The 19,412-nt window shown below is 53.0% G+C and overlaps 6 protein-coding genes across 6 annotated transcripts; 2 read left to right on the forward strand and 4 right to left on the reverse strand.

Annotated features, from left to right (window-relative positions):
• Positions 1-2,212: 2,212 nt before the first annotated feature.
• Positions 2,213-3,979, reverse strand: EV422DRAFT_524426 (major facilitator superfamily domain-containing protein). The gene has a single exon (XM_053069987.1). The coding sequence runs from the start codon at positions 3,863-3,865 to the stop codon at positions 2,327-2,329; it is 1,539 nt and encodes a 512-aa protein (XP_052926856.1). The 5' UTR covers positions 3,866-3,979; the 3' UTR covers positions 2,213-2,326.
• A 963-nt stretch (positions 3,980-4,942) lies between these two features.
• On the reverse strand, positions 4,943-10,810 carry EV422DRAFT_403300 (putative RPO21-DNA-directed RNA polymerase II, 215 kd subunit). The gene is made up of 6 exons (XM_053066965.1): positions 10,457-10,810; positions 10,321-10,382; positions 10,125-10,253; positions 9,928-10,047; positions 8,957-9,867; positions 4,943-8,896 (listed from the first exon to the last, which is right to left on the reverse strand). Exons 1-6 carry the CDS (start codon positions 10,644-10,646, stop codon positions 5,026-5,028), a joined length of 5,283 nt encoding a protein of 1,760 aa, XP_052926857.1. The 5' UTR covers positions 10,647-10,810; the 3' UTR covers positions 4,943-5,025.
• Positions 10,811-11,769: 959 nt separating this feature from the next.
• On the reverse strand, positions 11,770-13,833 carry EV422DRAFT_524434 (apoptosis-antagonizing transcription factor). The gene is made up of 4 exons (XM_053069988.1): positions 13,663-13,833; positions 13,129-13,594; positions 12,362-13,046; positions 11,770-12,291 (listed from the first exon to the last, which is right to left on the reverse strand). The coding sequence occupies exons 1-4, from the start codon at positions 13,818-13,820 to the stop codon at positions 11,984-11,986; spliced, it is 1,617 nt and encodes a 538-aa protein (XP_052926858.1). The 5' UTR covers positions 13,821-13,833; the 3' UTR covers positions 11,770-11,983.
• Positions 13,834-14,000: 167 nt separating this feature from the next.
• On the forward strand, positions 14,001-15,218 carry EV422DRAFT_403351 (uncharacterized protein). Its single transcript, XM_053066966.1, has 2 exons — positions 14,001-14,237; positions 14,305-15,218. Exons 1-2 carry the CDS (start codon positions 14,174-14,176, stop codon positions 14,910-14,912), a joined length of 672 nt encoding a protein of 223 aa, XP_052926859.1. The 5' UTR covers positions 14,001-14,173; the 3' UTR covers positions 14,913-15,218.
• A 1,793-nt stretch (positions 15,219-17,011) lies between these two features.
• EV422DRAFT_403391 (eukaryotic translation initiation factor 5A) lies at positions 17,012-18,213 on the forward strand. Its single transcript, XM_053066967.1, has 6 exons — positions 17,012-17,073; positions 17,144-17,192; positions 17,261-17,289; positions 17,362-17,443; positions 17,505-17,822; positions 17,899-18,213. The coding sequence occupies exons 2-6, from the start codon at positions 17,150-17,152 to the stop codon at positions 17,901-17,903; spliced, it is 477 nt and encodes a 158-aa protein (XP_052926860.1). The 5' UTR covers positions 17,012-17,073; positions 17,144-17,149; the 3' UTR covers positions 17,904-18,213.
• A 139-nt stretch (positions 18,214-18,352) lies between these two features.
• Positions 18,353-19,020, reverse strand: EV422DRAFT_566233 (uncharacterized protein; the record flags this gene model as incomplete). Its single annotated transcript, XM_053072406.1, has 3 exons — positions 18,353-18,450; positions 18,563-18,716; positions 18,955-19,020. The coding sequence occupies 3 exons, from the start codon at positions 19,018-19,020 to the stop codon at positions 18,353-18,355; spliced, it is 318 nt and encodes a 105-aa protein (XP_052926861.1).
• Positions 19,021-19,412: the final 392 nt, after the last annotated feature.

Consider the following 19,412-nt stretch of genomic DNA (forward strand, 5'->3'; position numbering starts at 1 on the left):
CAAGTCCGTCGACTCGCTTAACCTTGTTTTCATGGACGCCGTCGTATGCGCATCGATGTTTGCCTTTTTAAACGTCTGGAGGCAGGGCATGTCTGGGAGGAGATGGCGAGAGATAGCATACGCTTAACTCGCGCGTGTCTCAACCGGCCTTTAAATGGACGGGCTGGGTCGGATTCCCCCCCCCCCCCCCCCCCCCCCCCCCCCCTTGCATTTTTCAGCAGTGGTGGGTCGGGCGAGAACCGAGACGGATGAGGACAGACACCCCGTATGTACCAGACGAACCAACCAACTGTAAGTTCTACACCCTTTCGATGCGTTCAGAGAGACGTACTCGGGACCCACCTGTCTCGCAGACGCCTAACCCCATCGAAACAGGTCTGGAATGGTCTGGAAAGAGATATATCGAGGAACAATACCAACGGATACCTGTAATGATGACGAACATCGATGAGCGCAAAGCGATATGGTTTGGGACTAGTTGGGCGGAGCATGGGTGCGCAAGTAGTGGAACGATTGCATGGACTGGGGGCGCCATGCGATTTGAAATGGAATACACGGGCCCGGAGAGAACCAAAATGGGCTCGAATGACAGCACTGTTTCCATGCGGGCGACATTATGGTATAGGACGGCACCTCCCTGTTTGCGAGGGCAGGACATGTGTTTGCACGGGACTCGGCGTCGATTCAAGCGATATTGTCATGTTTCTTGGGCGGTCTCCTCATATACATATGGTGGCGAGACAAGCGATGGTGAATGCATAGGACAGTAATCCACCAGCGCACGATGTACGGACAGAATAAGTGAAAAAAGCAGATGAGAAGTGCAACGAGGGCGCATTGATGAGTTCAGACACATCTTCCAGCCTGGGCGCTAAATAGGTTTGCAGTGATGCTGTACGTGGACGGTGCGTTTCCTCGCCAATCCGGAGACAGTTAGCATGATGATGACCATAACATGTCACCAATCGCATACCAGGAGCTGTTATTCGCCGTAGTTGGACCTTGGGGGAAGTTACGCGAGCGGAGTTATCGAAAAATGACATTATTGACACATTTTGTGGGGGACGATGATTATGGCAACAAGCACATGTGAAAACCGCGACGGTGATGGAATTACAAAGGGGCGGTTGCAGCCGGACACATGGGCTTACTGAATCAATCATTGGAGACCCCCACATTGGACAGTGTCAAGAATTGGGCCCATGATGCTCCCATGCGAAAATGAGATGGGAAGGAGTCTATTGGAAAGGGACGGTTTGAGGCGATGTGGCTCTGAGCGATGAAACGCTTGAAAAGTCCCTATCGTGCCCACGGAACAACAGGACTGGCGTAGCTGGGCTATCTGCAATACATTTGCAAGGAGGGGCTGGACGCCTGGACAGCATGGACCGATGACAATATTTGACGAGGCGCGCGAGTTCCGGAAAAAAAAACCTACTTCGGCGAGTACACGCGAAGAAGTCCAGACGAGGAGGATACCGTAGAATGCTAGCGCATGCACATGTGGCAGCTACATGCAACGAGTTCACATCGCGCTTATGCTATGGACGATTTTCAAAGCGCGTCTTTGATGCCCCACATGCACTTTTCGGGTCGCGGGAGGAAAGGAACCGTTTGCTACTATGTATTTCGAGGCGCGACACGAAAAACATGCAGATGGATGGCATGAAAGTGCCACGCTGGCTCAGGGAAAGAACCATGGATGCAGCGCGCCCGGGAAGCAAAGGATTGCTCGGATGCCCATCACAGTGGAAGAGGTTTTCCTTACAGTTCTCCGCGAGGTCGCGCGTTATCTGTCGAAGATGACGTCGAAGTTCGATTTATGTAGACGGCGAGCGAGTCTGATTCAAGGGATCACTCGCACAGCGGAAGCGAGGATTTGTGGAAAGTAACTACCTGGCTACTCTCGAATTTGCTTGGGGTGCCAATACGTTGAGTCTAAAGATTCCTCTTTAGGGTCTCATTTTCAGCATACGGACTAGGGTTTCGTAGGATACATGAAGGCCAACGGTGCCCAATCTCTAGAACGGTAGGGTGAGACCGCGGGATGGAAGCAGCATACATACGGTTCGCTGGAGTGATGGAGAAAGGGCATCAACCTGCTAGGGAGAGCAGACATAGATGGATGGATGTAGCGAAAATAAAGGTATTGGCGAGAGCAGGGTGGTGACACCGGATTCCTTCCTTCTCGAATAAGGGGAATGTAGAAAGACTAAGATAGCAGCCAGCGCTTTGCTCATTATCAAAATATGTACAAAAAGCAGCTTCAGTCCCATCTAAAACAGCAATTCGAGTGATAGTAAGGGTATACATGTCTTTTGCAACATCACTTCGTATCCACAGCGCCCGATCCAAATTGTGCAGTTCCGACTGTAGTTCCACCAACTTCCACCTCTTGCTCTCTCATTCGAACGTCCGCGTTACTGGCTTCCGCTTGCGCCTCCGCCCACAACCTCTTCATCCTCACAGTCGTCGCGATACCGAGCGAAACGCCCAGAATCCCAACAACGGGCATAACCCAGACCTCATATCCGCGGACATTGTCCGCCCCGACGCCCCGTCTTATCCCATCCGTGACGAGCGCCATAACCAACCCAAAGATCTGACCGGTGGCCCATAAACCCGACGCACCGATCCCTTCCACTCCCGCTGCGGAAAGCGGCGGCGCTACAACCTCTGTGTGGGCAACATTGGCGCTGCTCAAACGCTCCGGCTTGATGTAGGTAATCTCAACCATGAGTTCAAGCGAGGTGGGGAGGACGGCGAATGCAGCGAACCCGAATATGGCGGAGAAGAGCATGAGGAGGGCGAGGTTGTTTTCACGCATGGATGCTGAGAAGGCGATGAGGGAGAGGTAGGCTAACGCGTAGGCGGTCTTGAAGATGAATGAATGTGGAGACACTGGGTGATACCATCCATTTTTCTTGACACTAGCAGGAGTTTGTGGTATCGCCGCAAGGGGGGTGGGTGCAACAGTTGGAAGATCCGTCGTAGACGACGGCTTGGAAAGGGATGCTACGTTCGCCGGAGCACGTGCGCGGAAGTACTCGAACCGATACGCCCGGTCCAGAAATACAGATGCAGCCAGCGATCCAAAAATCCCGCAAATGATAGCCGCAAACCCGACGTATCCCGCCTCGTCTTCCGAATACCCGACCTCCCCAGCGATGAAGGACAACTCGGAAACGAAGGTGTTGAAGATGCCGATGGCGACGCCGAACCCGATCATCAGCTTGATGTACTGAGGATCGTTGACTAGCTTATGAACACACACCATGAATTCTGCTCTTGTCAACGTGTGGCCGGCCGGCGCAGGTTCCGGGTGGGGCGGAACCATCGCGGAATGGGGGCTTGTAATGCCTTTCGATGGAGATGGTGGGTCCTCTGTGGTCCCACTGCTTCGTCTCAGAAAGCCCACCGACGTGGTGGAATGTGGGCCGTCTCTGAACAGAAACCAGGAGAACGGAACCGGTAGACTAGCGACTATGGCCGCGACGAGCAGAGCGGACGGGATATTCTCGGGCTTCGAGTCCACGACCATCGGGACGGTGACGAGGGCGACCGCGGCTCCAATCGGATTGGCGATGTTCATAACTCCATCCGCCAACGCCCGCTCGTTCATCGGGAAAAAGATATTCGCAATCTTTGGTGGTGCAGCAAGGATGAAAGGCTGCGCGGTGGCCGACAACACCTGGCCCACGAACGCCAGAGCAAATCTCCCATCCACGCCGGGAAGACTTGACGACGCGTACCTAATCCATGCCCCGACGACGTTCAGAAGCGTTCCGAGTAGCAATCCGGCACGTAGGCCGTAGACATCAATGACCCACGATGCCACGAGTGTCAGTGGTATAAACACGGCCATATACGAAAGCGAGAACCATCTGCAGAAAGGGGGATGTCTGTGAGGATAAGCTCAGTCAACAACGCGAAAACAGGCCGCGATCTTCATTTACGTGATGGCCGATTCGTCTCTTTCATAATACTGAGCGCTTGTTTTGGAGGCGCCGGCGTACGTTGACCATAGCCAGGCATTGGACAGATTTAAGAAGGCGGCCGCCACGGCGAACGGCCAGCGAAGACGTGAAGGGGAGGGCATGTTTCAGTACCCTTCGCACTCGAACTTAGAAAGAAAAGCGGACGTTCAAGCCGCGCAGCACGGAAAAGGCCACCAAGAAATCCAAGCGCACCAGGGCTACAGGGGGCTGCGGGCAACAGCGCTATTTATATGTTTCTCGTTGGGCTTCGTTCGGGGCCATAGCCGCGCAGGGACCAGAAAGTGACAGATTGTTCAAATTTCGGGCGTCCGTGACCGTGACCGCGTCCACAACCCACCAGATTCTAGATCTACGCCGCCCAGGTCACTGGTAGTCGGTATGCACTTCAGCACCTTGTGGGCGGCCATAATGGCTGCCAGCGTCCTCGTCCCATGGACACAAATGGGGCAAAGTATATAATGTACGAGTCGCCAAGTGCAGCACAGAACTGTCAAGTTCAAAGGACGTGTATAGCGCTCTTGAACCCTCTGATCTCAGATGTCATCAGCTGTGCGGTTGACTCCGATTCGCGTCCATCGTACAACGACGAACGAACACGGCCGCAGTCAAAATCACCCGGTTCCCATCCAGTGGCCAAATCACGAAAAGTGTATCATGTATGTAGTCGTTCCGACCACTGGCATTCATTTGCACAACATATTAGCTTTGCCAGGGGTTTACAGTTTGATTTTGTATTCGGGCCGAGGGCAAAACACATGGTTTTTAAATACAATGAGCCCGGCAGCTTTAAGCACTAACACAAGACCACAAGAGTTGCAGGTCAACTCTCACTCATTTAACAAGCAGCTTTGGCGACCCTAACGTTTTTGTGCAGGAATCGAAGGGTTACAGATCGCAAGATGCAAAAGCACAGACGAGAGGGCGAGGCCAAAGCTGTGTTTCTTCGGTGTTCTTTTTTGGGAGTCCAGATCGATTCTTCTCAAGAAGCAGACCGCCTTCCTTTGATGGTTGAATCTGAGTTTCGTTTTCAGGACGACGAGCTACCACCGTCTGATCCTGCCGCTCCATTGTTCCTGTTTTGAGTCCCATTGGGTTGGTAGGCGGGGCTCATCGGGCTGTAGGTGCTTCCGCCAGCAGCTGGGCTCATAGGAGTGTACGACGGCGTGCTGGGCGAATACATCGGACTTGCCGCCGCGGGGCTGTAACCTCCTCCCGCAATCGCTGAACCTCCCGCTGGCGAGTTGGGCGAGAAGGTTGGGCTAGTCGGAGAGTAGGTGGGGGACGTGGGGGAATATGTGGGCGAAGTGGGGGAATAGGTAGGCGATGTCGGCGAGTACGTTGGTGAGGTTGGTGAGTATGTTGGAGATGTGGGCGAATATGTAGGAGAGGTGGGCGAGTACGTCGGAGACGTGGGAGAATAAGTGGGAGACGTTGGAGAGTAACTCGGCGACGTAGGGCTGTAGCTCGGGCTTGTCGGCGAGTAGTTTGGACTGGTTGGACTGTAACTGGGGCTCGTCGGAGAGTAGCTAGGACTGGTGGGCGAGTAGCTCGGGGATGTTGGGGAGTATGACGGACTCGTCGGCGAGTAGCTCGGGCTAGTTGGAGAGTAACTCGGCGACGTTGGGGAATAAGATGGACTCGTCGGCGAATAGCTAGGTGACGTCGGTGAATACGAGGGGCTTGTCGGCGAGTAACTCGGAGATGTCGGACTGTAGCTGGGGCTGGTCGGACTGTAGTTCGGACTTGTGGGGCTGTAACCAGGGCTAGTGCCACCTCCGTAACCAGGGGTGAACGCAGGTTTCATACCCGCATCTGGACCGTACGGCGAGAAAACGACGGGTCCCATAGGGGAGTACCCACCCATAGGGGTGTATCCGCCGCCAGCGCTGCGATCGAAGTACGGGGTGTGGGCGGGCGACATGAAACCCGGGGTGAAGCCACCGGTGTCCATGCCGTGGCTTGAGCCAAGACCAAGGTCCACCGGCGCGTTCTTGAGAACGTTCTCGTCCAGGATTACATCAATGAACCCGGTCCCCATGGGTGCCAGCTGCCCAAGAATGATGTTCTCGGACACACCCCGACAGTCGTCCACCTCACCCTGTCCAGCCGCCTCAACTAGCAGCTCAACCGTCTCTTCGAAAGACGATCGAGCAAGAGCGCCAGCTTCCGTGCGGTTGATGCCATGACGCGTGATAGCCATCAAGGTTCCCCGCTGCGTCATGATATCACAAAGCATCGCCAAATGCCTGTAATTGACGTACGAACCGTCGTTCTCAATGACTCCACGCACTTCTTTGAGGACAGCCGCACGAGTCGCTTCGATACCAAACACTTCGCCGATCTCGACGATGAAGTTGGACGTGGTCTGTCGTTGATCGACACCTTCGTGAGCCAACACGGCAGCAAGACCGGTTCCTTCCGTTTCCAGGTACCACTCTTTGATGCCCGCTGGGTTGAGCCTTCCCGTTTCATCGTACGTCGGCCGAGAGATCTCGCTCAGGTAGGCACGATGAATACCAGGTATACCCGCCAACGTGATCTGATTTAACATGTTCTCCTCGACTTTTCGCAAGAACTGGTCTTCATCCAACTTGCCGTCCTCATCCCCGTCGCCGTCCTTGGTATCGGTTTTGATACGAGCCAGGATAACCATATCCTTCGCGTTATCGTCGGACACCCAGCATTTGACATCCTGATCAAACACTTCTTGAATTTTCGTACTAATGTCGAACAACGACAAATTTTTGTCTGACTTCGCCTTGAAGTTCAAGATGATACGAAGGACCCACGGCGAGTAGTTGCCCAACTCCGCTGCGTCTTCCATTTCCGCCCAGGCTTGCATGATTTCCCGATCCGATTCGATGACCGAGTTCAAAGGATCAGGGTCGTACCAAATCTCAGTTTTACTGGTCAGGTTTAACAAAGTCGTGTGTTGCAACTGTTCCGCAATGACCTTTGCCGTATCGGCCGAGGCGCTGAACTCTGGTAGCAGATAAACCGAGAGACCGGGCGTCTTCGTGTTTTTCGCCACGTTGATAATCTCCTTCAAACGCGGTACACCCTGCGTGACGTTCTTGGAACCCACACCAGCCAAGTGGAAAGTGTTCAACGTCATTTGAGTCGCGGGCTCTCCAATCGACTGAGCAGCAAGCACTCCGACCATCTCGCCGGGGTTCACCAAGCACTGGTTGAAACGGGTGTTGATTTCGTCGATGATCCAATCGAAAGCTTCGCTGGTGAGATGGAACTCTTCAATGACACGGCGCGACGAGAGAACGCTACGAATCAGGATATGGAACAGAAGAGTCGCGTTTTCTTGACCTTCTTTGGACAATTCATCGTGTCCACGAACAACAACCAGCCTGTCAAGGAGACTCTTGACCGAGTCCATGACGTTCAGAGGGTGCAAGTTCGTAGGTTTCCTCCGGTCAATGTTGAACGCATGTTGTGCGTTCCACACCATTCGATGGATGTTGAGTGGTAGCGGCCACGCTGTGCTGCTATTCCGCCCGAAGATCTCCTTTCGCAGCGTTTCACGATCGAGCTCCAGCTGCTCGAACTCAGCGTCAAAGCGAGCCTGAGCACTCTCGTTCATCAGATCCTCGGAGATCTTGAACTCCAACGAATTGTTCTTGAAACGGAACTTGTCCGACGCCATGTCAACCTTGTATTTGTTCACAAACTCGTTGTCGTCAATCGCAAAGCTGTCCAGTGTCTGCCTCTCGACCTTGGCTCCGTCCATTCCGTCTTCACCGTAACAGAACTGGACAATCTCTCCAAGAGCGTTCCGAACAGTTCCGTCGTATTGAGCCATCAAATCTTCCAGCGCCTTCACCAAACGACGTTGGATATAACCGGTTTCGGCAGTCTTGACGGCGGTGTCAATGAGACCTTCACGACCTCCCATAGCGTGGAAGAAGAACTCTTGCGGTGTGAGGCCACGCAAGTACGAGTTTTCCACGAATCCACGGGCTACAGGTGTGTGATCATCCTTCGTGAAATGCGGAAGCGCGCGGTATTTGAAACCGAAGGGAATGCGCTTTCCTTCGACGTTCTGCTGACCGACACAAGCGGACATTTGCGCCACGTTAATGTATGATCCTTTGGACCCAGCTACGACCATCTGCTTCACGTTGTTGAACTCCTTCAAGGTGTTCTGAGCACTTTTACCAGCTCCGTCACGGGCTTTGTTGAGTTCCTTCGTGATTTGAGCTTCGAAGGTTTCGCGGACGTTCATACCAGGAATCACCTCCAGTTGGCCCTGGTGCGCCGATTTGATGATTAGATCGCAAGCCGACTTCGCTTTGCTAATCTCGTCGTTGATCTGCTCAGTAGTCTGGGCGTCAGCGATGGTATCTCCAATGCCAATGGAAAAGCCGTGTTGCAAAAGCCAGTAGTTGACAACGGTCTGACATCCGTTGAAGAACTTCTTCGCCGTTTCGGGACCATGCTCGTTCATGGTGACGTGAACAATACCGCCGGCGGTCGCACCAACCATCGATTTGTCCAGAATACCACTCAACAGCTCCCCATCTTGAATCAGCACGCGACAGTCGGGAATATCTATGTCAGGGTTCGTTGCTGAAGCCACGAACGCGGTATGTTTTCCGTTGACATTGATCTTCGGCGGCAGGACCAGACTGATGATTTGCTTCCCGGTCCACAGAGGCACCGGCTTCAGGATCGCTGGTTGCGGTATTGTTCCATCCCAGTCCGGAACCCACATCAGCAAGTTCATGACCAGATCCTTGCGCATGAAGGTGTCACGCTTCGTAAACTTGCGGATACCGCAAAGGGTGTCCTGTACAATACCCATGATCGGGGCATTTTTCTGCGGCGACACAATCTGCTTGGGGACCATGCAAATCTCCAGAAGCTCGGCCTTGGTCTCGTAGGATCTTTTAACATTATTTCAGCTGTGCTTCCATAACCTGACCGTTCTTTGTAGTTTCACTTACTGCGGAACGTGCAAATTCATTTCGTCTCCATCGAAATCGGCGTTGTAAGGACTTGTAACGGACAAGTTCAACCGGAACGTAGAATACGGCATGACTCGAACTCTGTGACCCATCATACTCATTTTGTGCAATGAGGGCTGACGGTTGAAGATGACAATGTCATCGTCCACGAGATGTCGCTCCACACGATAGCCACTCTGCAGATGGATATCTGCACCGCGCCTGTTGTATCGCAAATCGATACGCTGTCCGTCGTCCTTGATGACGTACTTGGCACCAGGATGCTCCATCGGTCCATTCTTCACCATCGCCTGAAGTTTATGGATGTTGTACGGCGTGACCATTTCTGGGAACGTCAAGTTTCGAGCGATACTGCGTGGAACTCCGACTTGATCGATGGACAAGTTCGGATCTCCCGTGATGACCGTACGTGCGGAGAAGTCCACTCGCTTCCCCATCAAGTTCCCACGAAGACGGCCTTCCTTCCCCTTCAGACGGGCGCGAATGGACTTCAGGGGCCGACCGGACTTTTGCAGAGATTGCGGTACACCTGCGAGATCGTTATCCATGTACGTCGCGATGTGGTATTGCAGGAGGTTTTCGTACTCGGTGATGATGTGTGCCGGAGCGCCATCGGTCTCATGCTGCCGTAACGAATTGTTGGCCAGAACGATATCGCGAAGCTTGTGCGTTAAATCGTCCTGATTGGTCGCAACACCGTCCATGCTCACAGCTGGTCGGACAGCCATTGGGGGCACTGGCAGAACTGAGATCAACATCCACTCAGGGCGGGCCCATTGAGGATTGAGACCCATGCTGACGCAGTCTGCATCGGTGATTTTTTGGAAGAGCTGCAACACCTTTTCGGCGGTAAGAGGGAGCGACTTTGCCGCCTCCTGGCCGCTTTCAATCTGCAAAAGGGTTTTACATAAGCAGGCGTTATGAGCGACCAGGAGAGCACAAACCCTTACCTCGTCCTTGGTGGATTTCCAGAACGTGGACAATGAAAGCGTGCCGTCCTTCTTGAACACTGGTTGCCTTCCGCCACAACCCCCGTGATTATTCTTCTTGGGCTGCATTGGGTCCTCCATCTGAAGCGAAGTAGATTAGTCTGAGCACGATCGCCCGGGGAAAATAATGCAGGAACATAATGTTGCCATGCACATACATCATCGTCGTTCAGTTCTGCGCCTTCACAGATCATTTTCCCTTTGCAAAGATCCCATGTTTCCTCAAAGAGCCGTGCCCGGTTTTTCAGTCTTTGCAGAGCAGCGAATCTCGTGTTCGTGTAGTCAACCTAAAACGTGAACCATTCCGATCAGCAGAGGGGATGAATAATGTATAGTTGACTTGCCAATTCTCACCTTCAGTTTCCCGCAATGGAAACAGACACATTCCAAAACCTTTTTGACCTTCTTGATCAAACCTGGTGCCCAAAATCCAGGAGAGTTAGTTACAGTTGAGGGGAAGAGCATGAGGAGCCTGGCCCCCGATACCGACCTCCATGGAAAACAGGTTTGGCAAGGTCAATGTGACCAAAGTGTCCAGGGCAGTCCGTCATGTTCTCGCCACAAGTGGCACATTTGAAGTTCCTATCGGTCGTCCCAAGTCTCCGATCCAGAAGACCACCTTGCTTGGGATTGTTTTCGGATTCGTAGAACTCGGAATGCTCAACTTTGACTACAGACATGGCTTTCTGTTGTTTGCCAAACGCCGTGCAGAATGAGCATAAGAAAGGTCAATCAGAGGTTTCCAGATGGATTTACGGAAGGCAGATGGAATAGAAAGTACGCCGCAAGGTCTGAGAAAACCTTCAACAGAAGCCACAATAGGATAAGGAGCAACGCCAGATAACATACCGTATCTTCAGGCGAGAGCACACCGAACTGGATTTTTTGCGTCTTCCGCAACGGCATAGCCGAAGGCGGAAACAGGTGAATTCCTCCGGAGTGAACCATCGTGAAGATTCGATATCAGAGGTGCGAAACTTTTGAATTGGACTCCGAAAGGCCGGGCGGTAGCAACGGAAAGCGGAGAGCGGACGAGTCTCTTTCGATTCGAGCACGTTGACCACTTTCACGAGCGGACTGAGGTTATGTCACGCTTGCTGATTACGATGCTCGGACGTGCAGAGAGAATCTTGCGATCAACTTCGAGCGCACCGCGGCAATTCCGGCCACCGTGAAGAAGTCCGCGCAAGACGGCAGGTCCAGCCGAAGCTTGATCGATCGAACTTTTATACGGTTTGCGTGGGAGATTCAGTTTGAATCCATGAAAAAAATACGCCAGACAAAACAACTCCCTGAGAGAGGGTTTACAATCTTCGAACGCAGAATCTCCTTATGCTCCTCGTCACTTTTTTCATAAGCGGAAGGTAAGGGTGGTATTCTCTCGGAAGCGACGACACTTTTGTCACCGAACCAAGTCTGTGAAGGCAGCCAAATCAGAAACAAGAACTCGCGAGATTCGTGGATCCTCCGACCCGCCACCCTTCTCTCGCGCTCCACACTCCGTCCTCACAGCAAGCAGCAGCAGCAGCCAGCAGCAGGCCTCCAGAGCCCGGGAGGGTATGCAGTGTACCTTTTCGTTCTCGTTTGGTCGTCTTAGCAGTGAAGCAGGACGAGCGCGAGACGGAGATCGATGGAAAGGGAACGAACGACCGGCTGGCTGTCGCTGCGTCGTCGCTTGTGGGAAAACCCTTGGTTGGCCCCGCAAGTCGCTGCCCCTCTCATCAGTCTTCCATCACACGCACATCACAAATCAAACTGGGACACGTGACGTGTTATATTCCCTTGCGGTTTTCACCAACAACGATCTCATTTCAGAACCTACGTACGTGGACTCAATAGCGTAGTAGTGTTGCTTGCTCTATATGATCTGACGGATTAAATTAAGAGACACTGTACAATGCTACATGCAAAGATGCAACGATGCCTGTTCGTTCGTAGCGGATGACCATTAGGAACCAAGTCCACAGGGGCACATGCTAACCAACTTCCTAATGGCTCCATTCGCCCTTGGACTAGCCTACATGATCCTAAATCCATCCTCTGCCACGCCGTTGGACACCTTGATCTCATCAACCGGATCTGCTTGGCGGACACCGCTCGCCAATGATGCCGACTGTCCCAGGAGACCGGCAAAAAGTTCCTCACTCATCTCGTCGTGCCATGTGCCTTGCGGCTGTGGTGCCATGTAGTTCGTGAGCTTCTCGTGTATATGATACCGGATCTTACGGCCTTTGGAGGCGCGGGTGTCGACCTTCTTCTTTTTCTTGGAGCTGTTCTTGAGCGATTTGAAGTGCGCCCATTTTAGACCGTTCAGCACAGCATCATCTACGGAATAGGATAATTGTCAGACCACGGAAGAGTTACATGAGTGAGGAAGGCTTCATGCTTCACGCACCTGTGTCGGTCATACGGCTTTCGATGAGCTCCTTCAACAGTTGCTGATAGAAATCACCATCATCGAAAATCTCCGCGTCGTGATTCGATAAGTGCGCATCTGCACCGTTACGCCCTTCAGTCGCCGCCCTTTCATCCTCTTCAGTTTTCTCTTCTTCCCCCAAGCACCTATAATCCGATCTCCGCAGCTGAGACCGTTTTATCAACCGCTCCTTATCGCCAACAGTCTGTCTGATTTGGCTGACTACGCTCTGATTGATTGATTTGAACTTCTTCTGCAGTGGCGCCAATGCCCCCGTCGCCATTTGCACCTTGTTGTTCCATTTGTCGATGGTAGCATCCCGATATTGTTTGAATTGTGTGTCAATAGGGTTCAGTTGTTTCCAGAGGGTTTCCAGCTGTATCTCAGTGGTATCCGACGGATCGCGCTTCCGTTTTCGTGCGGATTCGGCGGCAGGAACCGCTGCAGCGACTTGAGGATTTTGTGATATCAGAGACGTCCGAAGCGATATCAGGCCGTCCACCAAGTTGAAAAGTTCATCCGATGTCTCCGCGAGAGCCGCCCGGTCGGTCTCGGAAGCGGTGTTGTAGAAAGCAGGGTAGGTATCTGGTTTGGGAAAGCGGTTTGCGATAGAAACTGTCCTCTGAATACGGATTCGGCTGTCTAGAAGATTGTCCCAAAGCATCTGTGCATCGAGAAATTAGTTCGACCTTACTCAAATAGAGCGCAGTACTTTTGTGAGCTCAAATGCACGCGAGATTACTCACAATCTGTGCGCGGACATGGTGTCCTTTTTCCACATCCGCTTTCGCTGACACAGACATCTTCTTTATGAGTTTGCTCTCTTCTGCGGCCAACTGCTGGAGTTCCTTTGCAACGCGAGCCTGGGAATGGGAGATTCCCTCTGCTTGGCTCTGGTCCTCGCTTTCTTCCTCCTCGTTGTCAGACTCATCATCCTCGCCCACTTCGTCCTCATCGTCTTCCTCGTCGTCTTCGTGACCGCCTTCACCAAAATCTTCTTCAAAATCTTCGCCTGACGCAGACTCTCCTCCATCTGCGCTTTCCAACCCTTCTCCATCCTCCGATAACCCCTCCTCCTCGCCATCGTCAGAACCGTCCTCGTCGCCACTCCCGCTCGCTTCGTCGCCGAAAATCGCGTTTCGGGACACTTTTTTGCCGCCGTACTTTACATGATCCAGCTCAACCCCCGCAAGATCTCGGAGACGGCCACGCCTTTCGGGAACCCTCCATGTTAGCTACATTGCCCATGTGCCCAATAGCGTTCCCATTTCTTAACTTACCCCACTTTCACATAGTGCTCCGTCGCGTCTTCACCCTCGTCCGCGCTATTTGCATCCGAGTCGTTTCCGCCAAAAGCGTCTGCTGCATCCTTCTCTGGGTCGTAGTCGACTGGCTTCGTAGAGGAGACGTCCTCCAATAGGCCTTGTAGAAGCGACATTCTAGTCGTTGCGTGAGGTGTGCGTGTCAAAAGTGCGAAAGTTGGGGCATCTACTACAGGTGCTGCTGCGGGGCGCCACGTCGACGCCACACGCGTCTTCACGTGACTTTCTTTTTAATAGTTTATCGCCACCCATGCCCTTGTCTTCACCGCCGAAATACCATTCTCGCCAGAGGTAGACTTTAAACGACATCGGAAAGACTATCGGAGGGATCTCATAGCCCACCGCAACTATAACGTCCGCAACCACTATGATGCCTGGGCCCAACGGCGACGCCCTGCCGCACCGCGCCCTCCCCATCCCCAACCATCTCACTTATCACCTTGGCGGGTGAACTGGTGTCGGTGGCATTATGGCTGGCAGTGGTGACACAGTCCACGGCCTTTCAAATCGAGGGCCAATGATCCACGACGACGGTGAGCAGACACGGTATCACCCCGATGCAGCGTCCACATCTATTGGTGTTGACGAAGCGGCGGGCAGCGAAACAGCGCAAGCGTAGATACCGGGCAAAGATAGATATCGACGCGAAACGGCATCTACGGGCAGGGCACCACCCACATCCGCGTCCGCCGTCCCGCCACATCCGCAACAGCAGCAAGAGCAGAACCAACGGCAAGCCGCATCTCTCCAAGTCGTTGGCGGTGGCCTCGCACCTCCCCCAAGTGGTTCTCGCACGCCCACCACCAACGTCACCCGTCCTGACTGAGTTTGCACCAGCGTACTTGGCGTTCTCTCAGGCGATTGGGAGCTTTGTGGCTGTTCTCGCACAATTCGCACCCGTGGCCTCGGCCGCTTTCACAAACGCCCTTGTCACCTTCTCGGCCTCGTTCGCCAGACTTTCCTCAAATGCGGGGCGCACGGATGCATACATATCGGAATTGGAAAAGCAAAACGAGTGGTATCGAAAGAAGATTCAGCGACTGATGTCGCCGCCAACCCCTTCTCCTTCCTTAACAATTCTCTCAAAGTTTGCTGAGGAAAAGAGGGAATTGGCCACACTCTGTCAAGTGGGGGAAACGAGCGAAACATTTCAGGTGCTGCTTACCTGTTTTCCCGTCTTCCACGGATCCAAGGCCCGTACGTCATGACATCCGCGAGTATTGGGCCAACAACCTACAAAGCCGTCATCTATTTTGCGTACGTACGAGAAGCTATGGAATCAACATTCCCAATGCTTGGATTCAAACATCTCTACAGCTTATTGTCAACCACATCTTCTTCGCCGGCGACAAAATGCTTTATCTTGTAATGGCATGGAATGCGGTCATTGCGGAGGCAGGGGACCGAATCAGAACCCGTCACATGACGAATCTGGAGAGGAAGCATGCGATCAATCTCCTGCAGCTCGTCGACGTAGCGTTTCTCTATGGACTGGTTATGGCCATGATGCGGCTAGGCATTAGCACCTTCAAGGCTGGTGCAGGCCCAAGTAATGGGCACAGCGGGCACAGCGAGGGTTGTCGGGTGATTAGTGAGTACTGTTTGGCGACCAGAGCTTCGTCGACACTTACCTCACCTCCGTATCGGCTGAGGCCACCGAGTGGAACGCTAGGCCCGTATCCTGGCCCGTATCAGCCCATTGCATTGTAGCCAGATCAGCAGATCCGTGCCTTTTCGACTAGGCCAGCGAATGGCAACTCTTTCAAAAACCTCCAATCCTCAAACAAGCGAACACTACCTGCTCCACACAATATTGGAATCAATACTCGTGCCAAGGTCTCCTATCTACTCGCCCGCAGTCGCGCCCTGGAAGTTGTGAGTGCCCGGCTTCACGCAGCGCGGGAAGTACCGGGTCGAGTATGATGCGAGACCTTTGGCACGGGTATCCTGTGCAAGGCACCCGCAATATAGCCATCGTCCACCCCACCATGCAGATTGGGCATGCAGGCAAGTTCGGACATCGGGGATTCTGATGGTGGTGGGACGGGTAAACAACACCTTAACGAAGCGAAACATGGAATACGACTCAAACCTGCCACCGCCCCACAACACCTCGGACACATCTCGGACACACCGCTTGCTTCGCTACACGCACACTACACCACCATACGGAAAGCGCCGAAAAGATCACAGAGTTCAAGTATTAGTTAAGGTGTGGATAGCATAACATGCAGCAGGATCTCTCGCAACGACAGTCCCTCCTCCGATTTTTCAGCCAGAGCCAGACGGGAGGCGCCGGCGCCGCGCAACTGCTCAATCTTAAGAACCTGACGATATGGTCTACGACGCGGGATATCGTGCGGCAGGATTCCGTGTGGGCGCTATGGAGGGGAACGTGGCCGACGGTGCTGAGGAACGGTTGATGGGCCAGTATTCCGACAACTATGGAATGGGACACAACGCAACGAAGATGCATGTCTAGTTCCGCGCTGCTGCTGGGGACACAACCATCGCTTCGCGGCATCCTGGGCAGGCTGGATCCGAAGCTGTCCCATTGAGAACGATGGAAGACGGGAGGCTGGGGTGAATCCGATGAGCATCATTTACGGCTCGCAGTTCCCTCTATGCTGTGCTGTTTCTCGTCTCGTTTTTAGAATTGATTTCCCTCCCTAGCTGAACCCTCGTGGCGTACTCCATAGCATACCCTCTTGGAATACCCTATAGCAGTAGCGCTTCTCAATATATCCATTGATAGACTGATTACATACTCATTTCTGGGACTGGTTCTTCTCGATGTCAGAACCGCAGCCAACCGGTTCAAAAGAACCTCTCCTCCCACTGCCCACTGAGGAACACCTTACACCGGCCGGCAAAGCGTTGCCTGGAAGGCAACATCGTCGAGGCGGACTCTTCTAGATTCCCGACGCACAGCATAGATATATAGATACAAACGGTCGTCCTGTCTCTGGTCCCCTCATTGAACTACTCAACCCAGCGTGTTGTATTTTGTGATGTTGAATGAGGATTGGGTTGAGGAAGGTTGGGCAGACTTTTGGCGCCGTTATTACCCAATACGCGTTTTAACCAAACGAGAAAAAAGCATAAAGAACGGTTTGATATCCTTGCCAGGTCTAAGCCACACTCATTTTAAGGGAGGAAATCATTTTTTTGCACAACGCACGGGGTGGATGGGTGACGACGGCGCTCGCCCCTTCCCTGCTTCTGGTTTTTTTGTGAACTTGCACTGTCCCCACACGTTGTTCTCCCTTCCTACCCCACAACAACCCTAATGTAAGCATCGGAGGCAGTCCTGTCGGCGGTGACGACCTCACAATACCCTCAGGGTTTTGGATTACTTTGGGTGGACGAGTGATCTCGGAGCCAGCATTGCTTCCGCTAGAGTTCATGTTCTAATTTCTTCTCGCTTCGATTCCCGCAGATCAAAATGGCCGACGAGGAGCAACACGAAGAGTTCGAGACCGTCGGGGGTGCGTACGCAGTATATCTTTATGTTGGAACGGATAGAGGGCACTAACACTTCCTTCGCTTCATCTAGCCGGTGCCTCTTTGACCTACCCTATGCAGGTTTGTTTCGCAGGAATTGCCTATGGCTTTACATTTTTTGGACACTGGGAAACTGACATATGCAATTTCTAGTGCTCGGCTCTGCGTAAGAACGGTCATGTTGTCATCAAGGGTCGTCCTTGCAAGATCGTTGACATGTCTACCTCCAAGACTGGTAAGCACGCCCGTTCATTGTCTTAGCTTGGCCAACTCAGTCTAACGCTACGATGCCACAGGCAAGCACGGTCACGCCAAGGTCAACTTGGTTGCCATCGACATCTTCACCGGCAAGAAGCTCGAGGATCTCTCTCCTTCCACCCACAACATGGACGTGCCCAATGTTGTCCGCATCGAGTACCCCCTCCTCGACATCGACGATGGTTTCTTGTCCCTCATGAAGGACGACGGCAGCACCAAGGACGATGTCAAGGTCCCTGACAACGACCTCGGCAAGAAGATCACTGAGGAATTCCAGGAAGGAAAGGAACTCATTGTGACTGTTGTCGCCGCTATGGGTGAGGAGCACGCCTTGTCCTACAAGGAAGCCCCCAAATGTAAGCAGACGAGTGTTGTTTGTTCCGTCCACCCTACATGCGAACGTCAAACTGACATCCCCATCTCCACTTACAGCCTAATCATCTGATTGCGCATCTGCCGCGGTGGTTCCGGTGTTTGCGGCGAGATAAACACTTACGTCCCGCTCCCGCATCACTCAACATTACCTACCCACAATCCTCCCACTGTCTTCGTCTTGTAACATAGAAGAGGCTTTTCCTTTGTAGTTAGTTCTTCCCTCCATAGTCCCGCATCACAAGCATTTTTTTCCTCGATCCGCTTTTTGACCATCGGAGACGACCGCAAACAAATGTTCGCCGACGTTCCCTTATACAATACATAATATGTGTGCTCAGCTTCGGTTGCAACTTGGCTTGGGAGCGGGCATAGCAACCCAATGACTCTGCGCCCTCAATGCGTCCTCAACTGGACATGATGCAGTTTGATATTAAATTGCGGAGCTATGTACATATTTCAAGCAAGGAACCCGTTCGTTGAGGCTTTCAATCGTGAGCGGGTAGGGATCTTATCAAGCAGTCTTGGCGTTGGTGGCGGCTGCCCCCGACGCTGCCCTTGGGACCGGGATGTCAAAGTCGTCGTGCCCCGTCTTGTACATGGAGTACACATCTAGAAACACACCGGTCAGCTGAAAGCAACCGACGTCCCAGAGGATCCACCTCTCCTCCTCCCGATGCAGCTCCTCAAATAATCTCCCAGAAGCAATCTCCATCCGACTTACATATCCCCAACACAAAGGCAATCAATCCACCCCCGACTGCCATATTCCTCGTCTTATAAGGTCTCATGATCTGCATTTTCGCCTGCATGAGCTGCTCGGGTGTCATCCGCCGCTCAATTCGGTTGATGTGCTTGTACGCTTCTGTTACGGGCATCTAGAAAATGAAGGCAATATCCGAAAAGGTAAGCAAACGTTCAGGGATAGACGATACGGCGGTCCCATTGACGAGCGGTCGAAGGATCGCGTGGGAGAGCATCGTTAAAGGCCCCACCAACAGAGTGATCTTCCGTTCACTCATGCCTACGGTTTCGGCCGCTTTGCCATTGCTGCTGTCTCCCTCCCTCCCAGCTCCAGATTTTGACGAGACATTTCGTGGGAGAAACACAACTCACCCCAGCGAAATCCAGAGGGTGTGACTGGGGGCGCGGCGGCGCAGCGGGTGTCGGTGGGTTGGCCATTTTCTAGGTGACGTGAGTGTTGGATTTCGATAGCTGGATGCCTTGAAAGTTTAGTACAGAATGGCAAGTAGGGGTCGTCCACTTGTGTTCGAAGCAGGGTCGAAGTCGGAAGCGGGAGAAAGCCGGCGAGCAACGCAGACACGCGGGCGAGGAAAGTCAAAAAGCTCTTCTCCGAACTCCCTGACAGAACCCGCCGGCCCAAAGTCACATAAAAGGTTAGGAGCTGCATCGACAAGACCGGCATACAGTACAGCGAAGAAGGAACCCGCCTTATTGCAGTAGCAGAGCTCAAACAGAGACGTCCATCAAGCAAGTTGTCGTCGCTCGAGTCCTCCGACTCCTCCCTTTACTCGGGGCACATTTGTCAGCCAAAGCTTGGCCTTCCCAGGCCT

This window comes from Fimicolochytrium jonesii (assembly GCF_025526975.1).
Source record: "Fimicolochytrium jonesii strain JEL569 chromosome Unknown EV422scaffold_7, whole genome shotgun sequence".
Taxonomy (NCBI): Eukaryota; Fungi; Chytridiomycota; class Chytridiomycetes; order Spizellomycetales; family Powellomycetaceae; genus Fimicolochytrium; species Fimicolochytrium jonesii.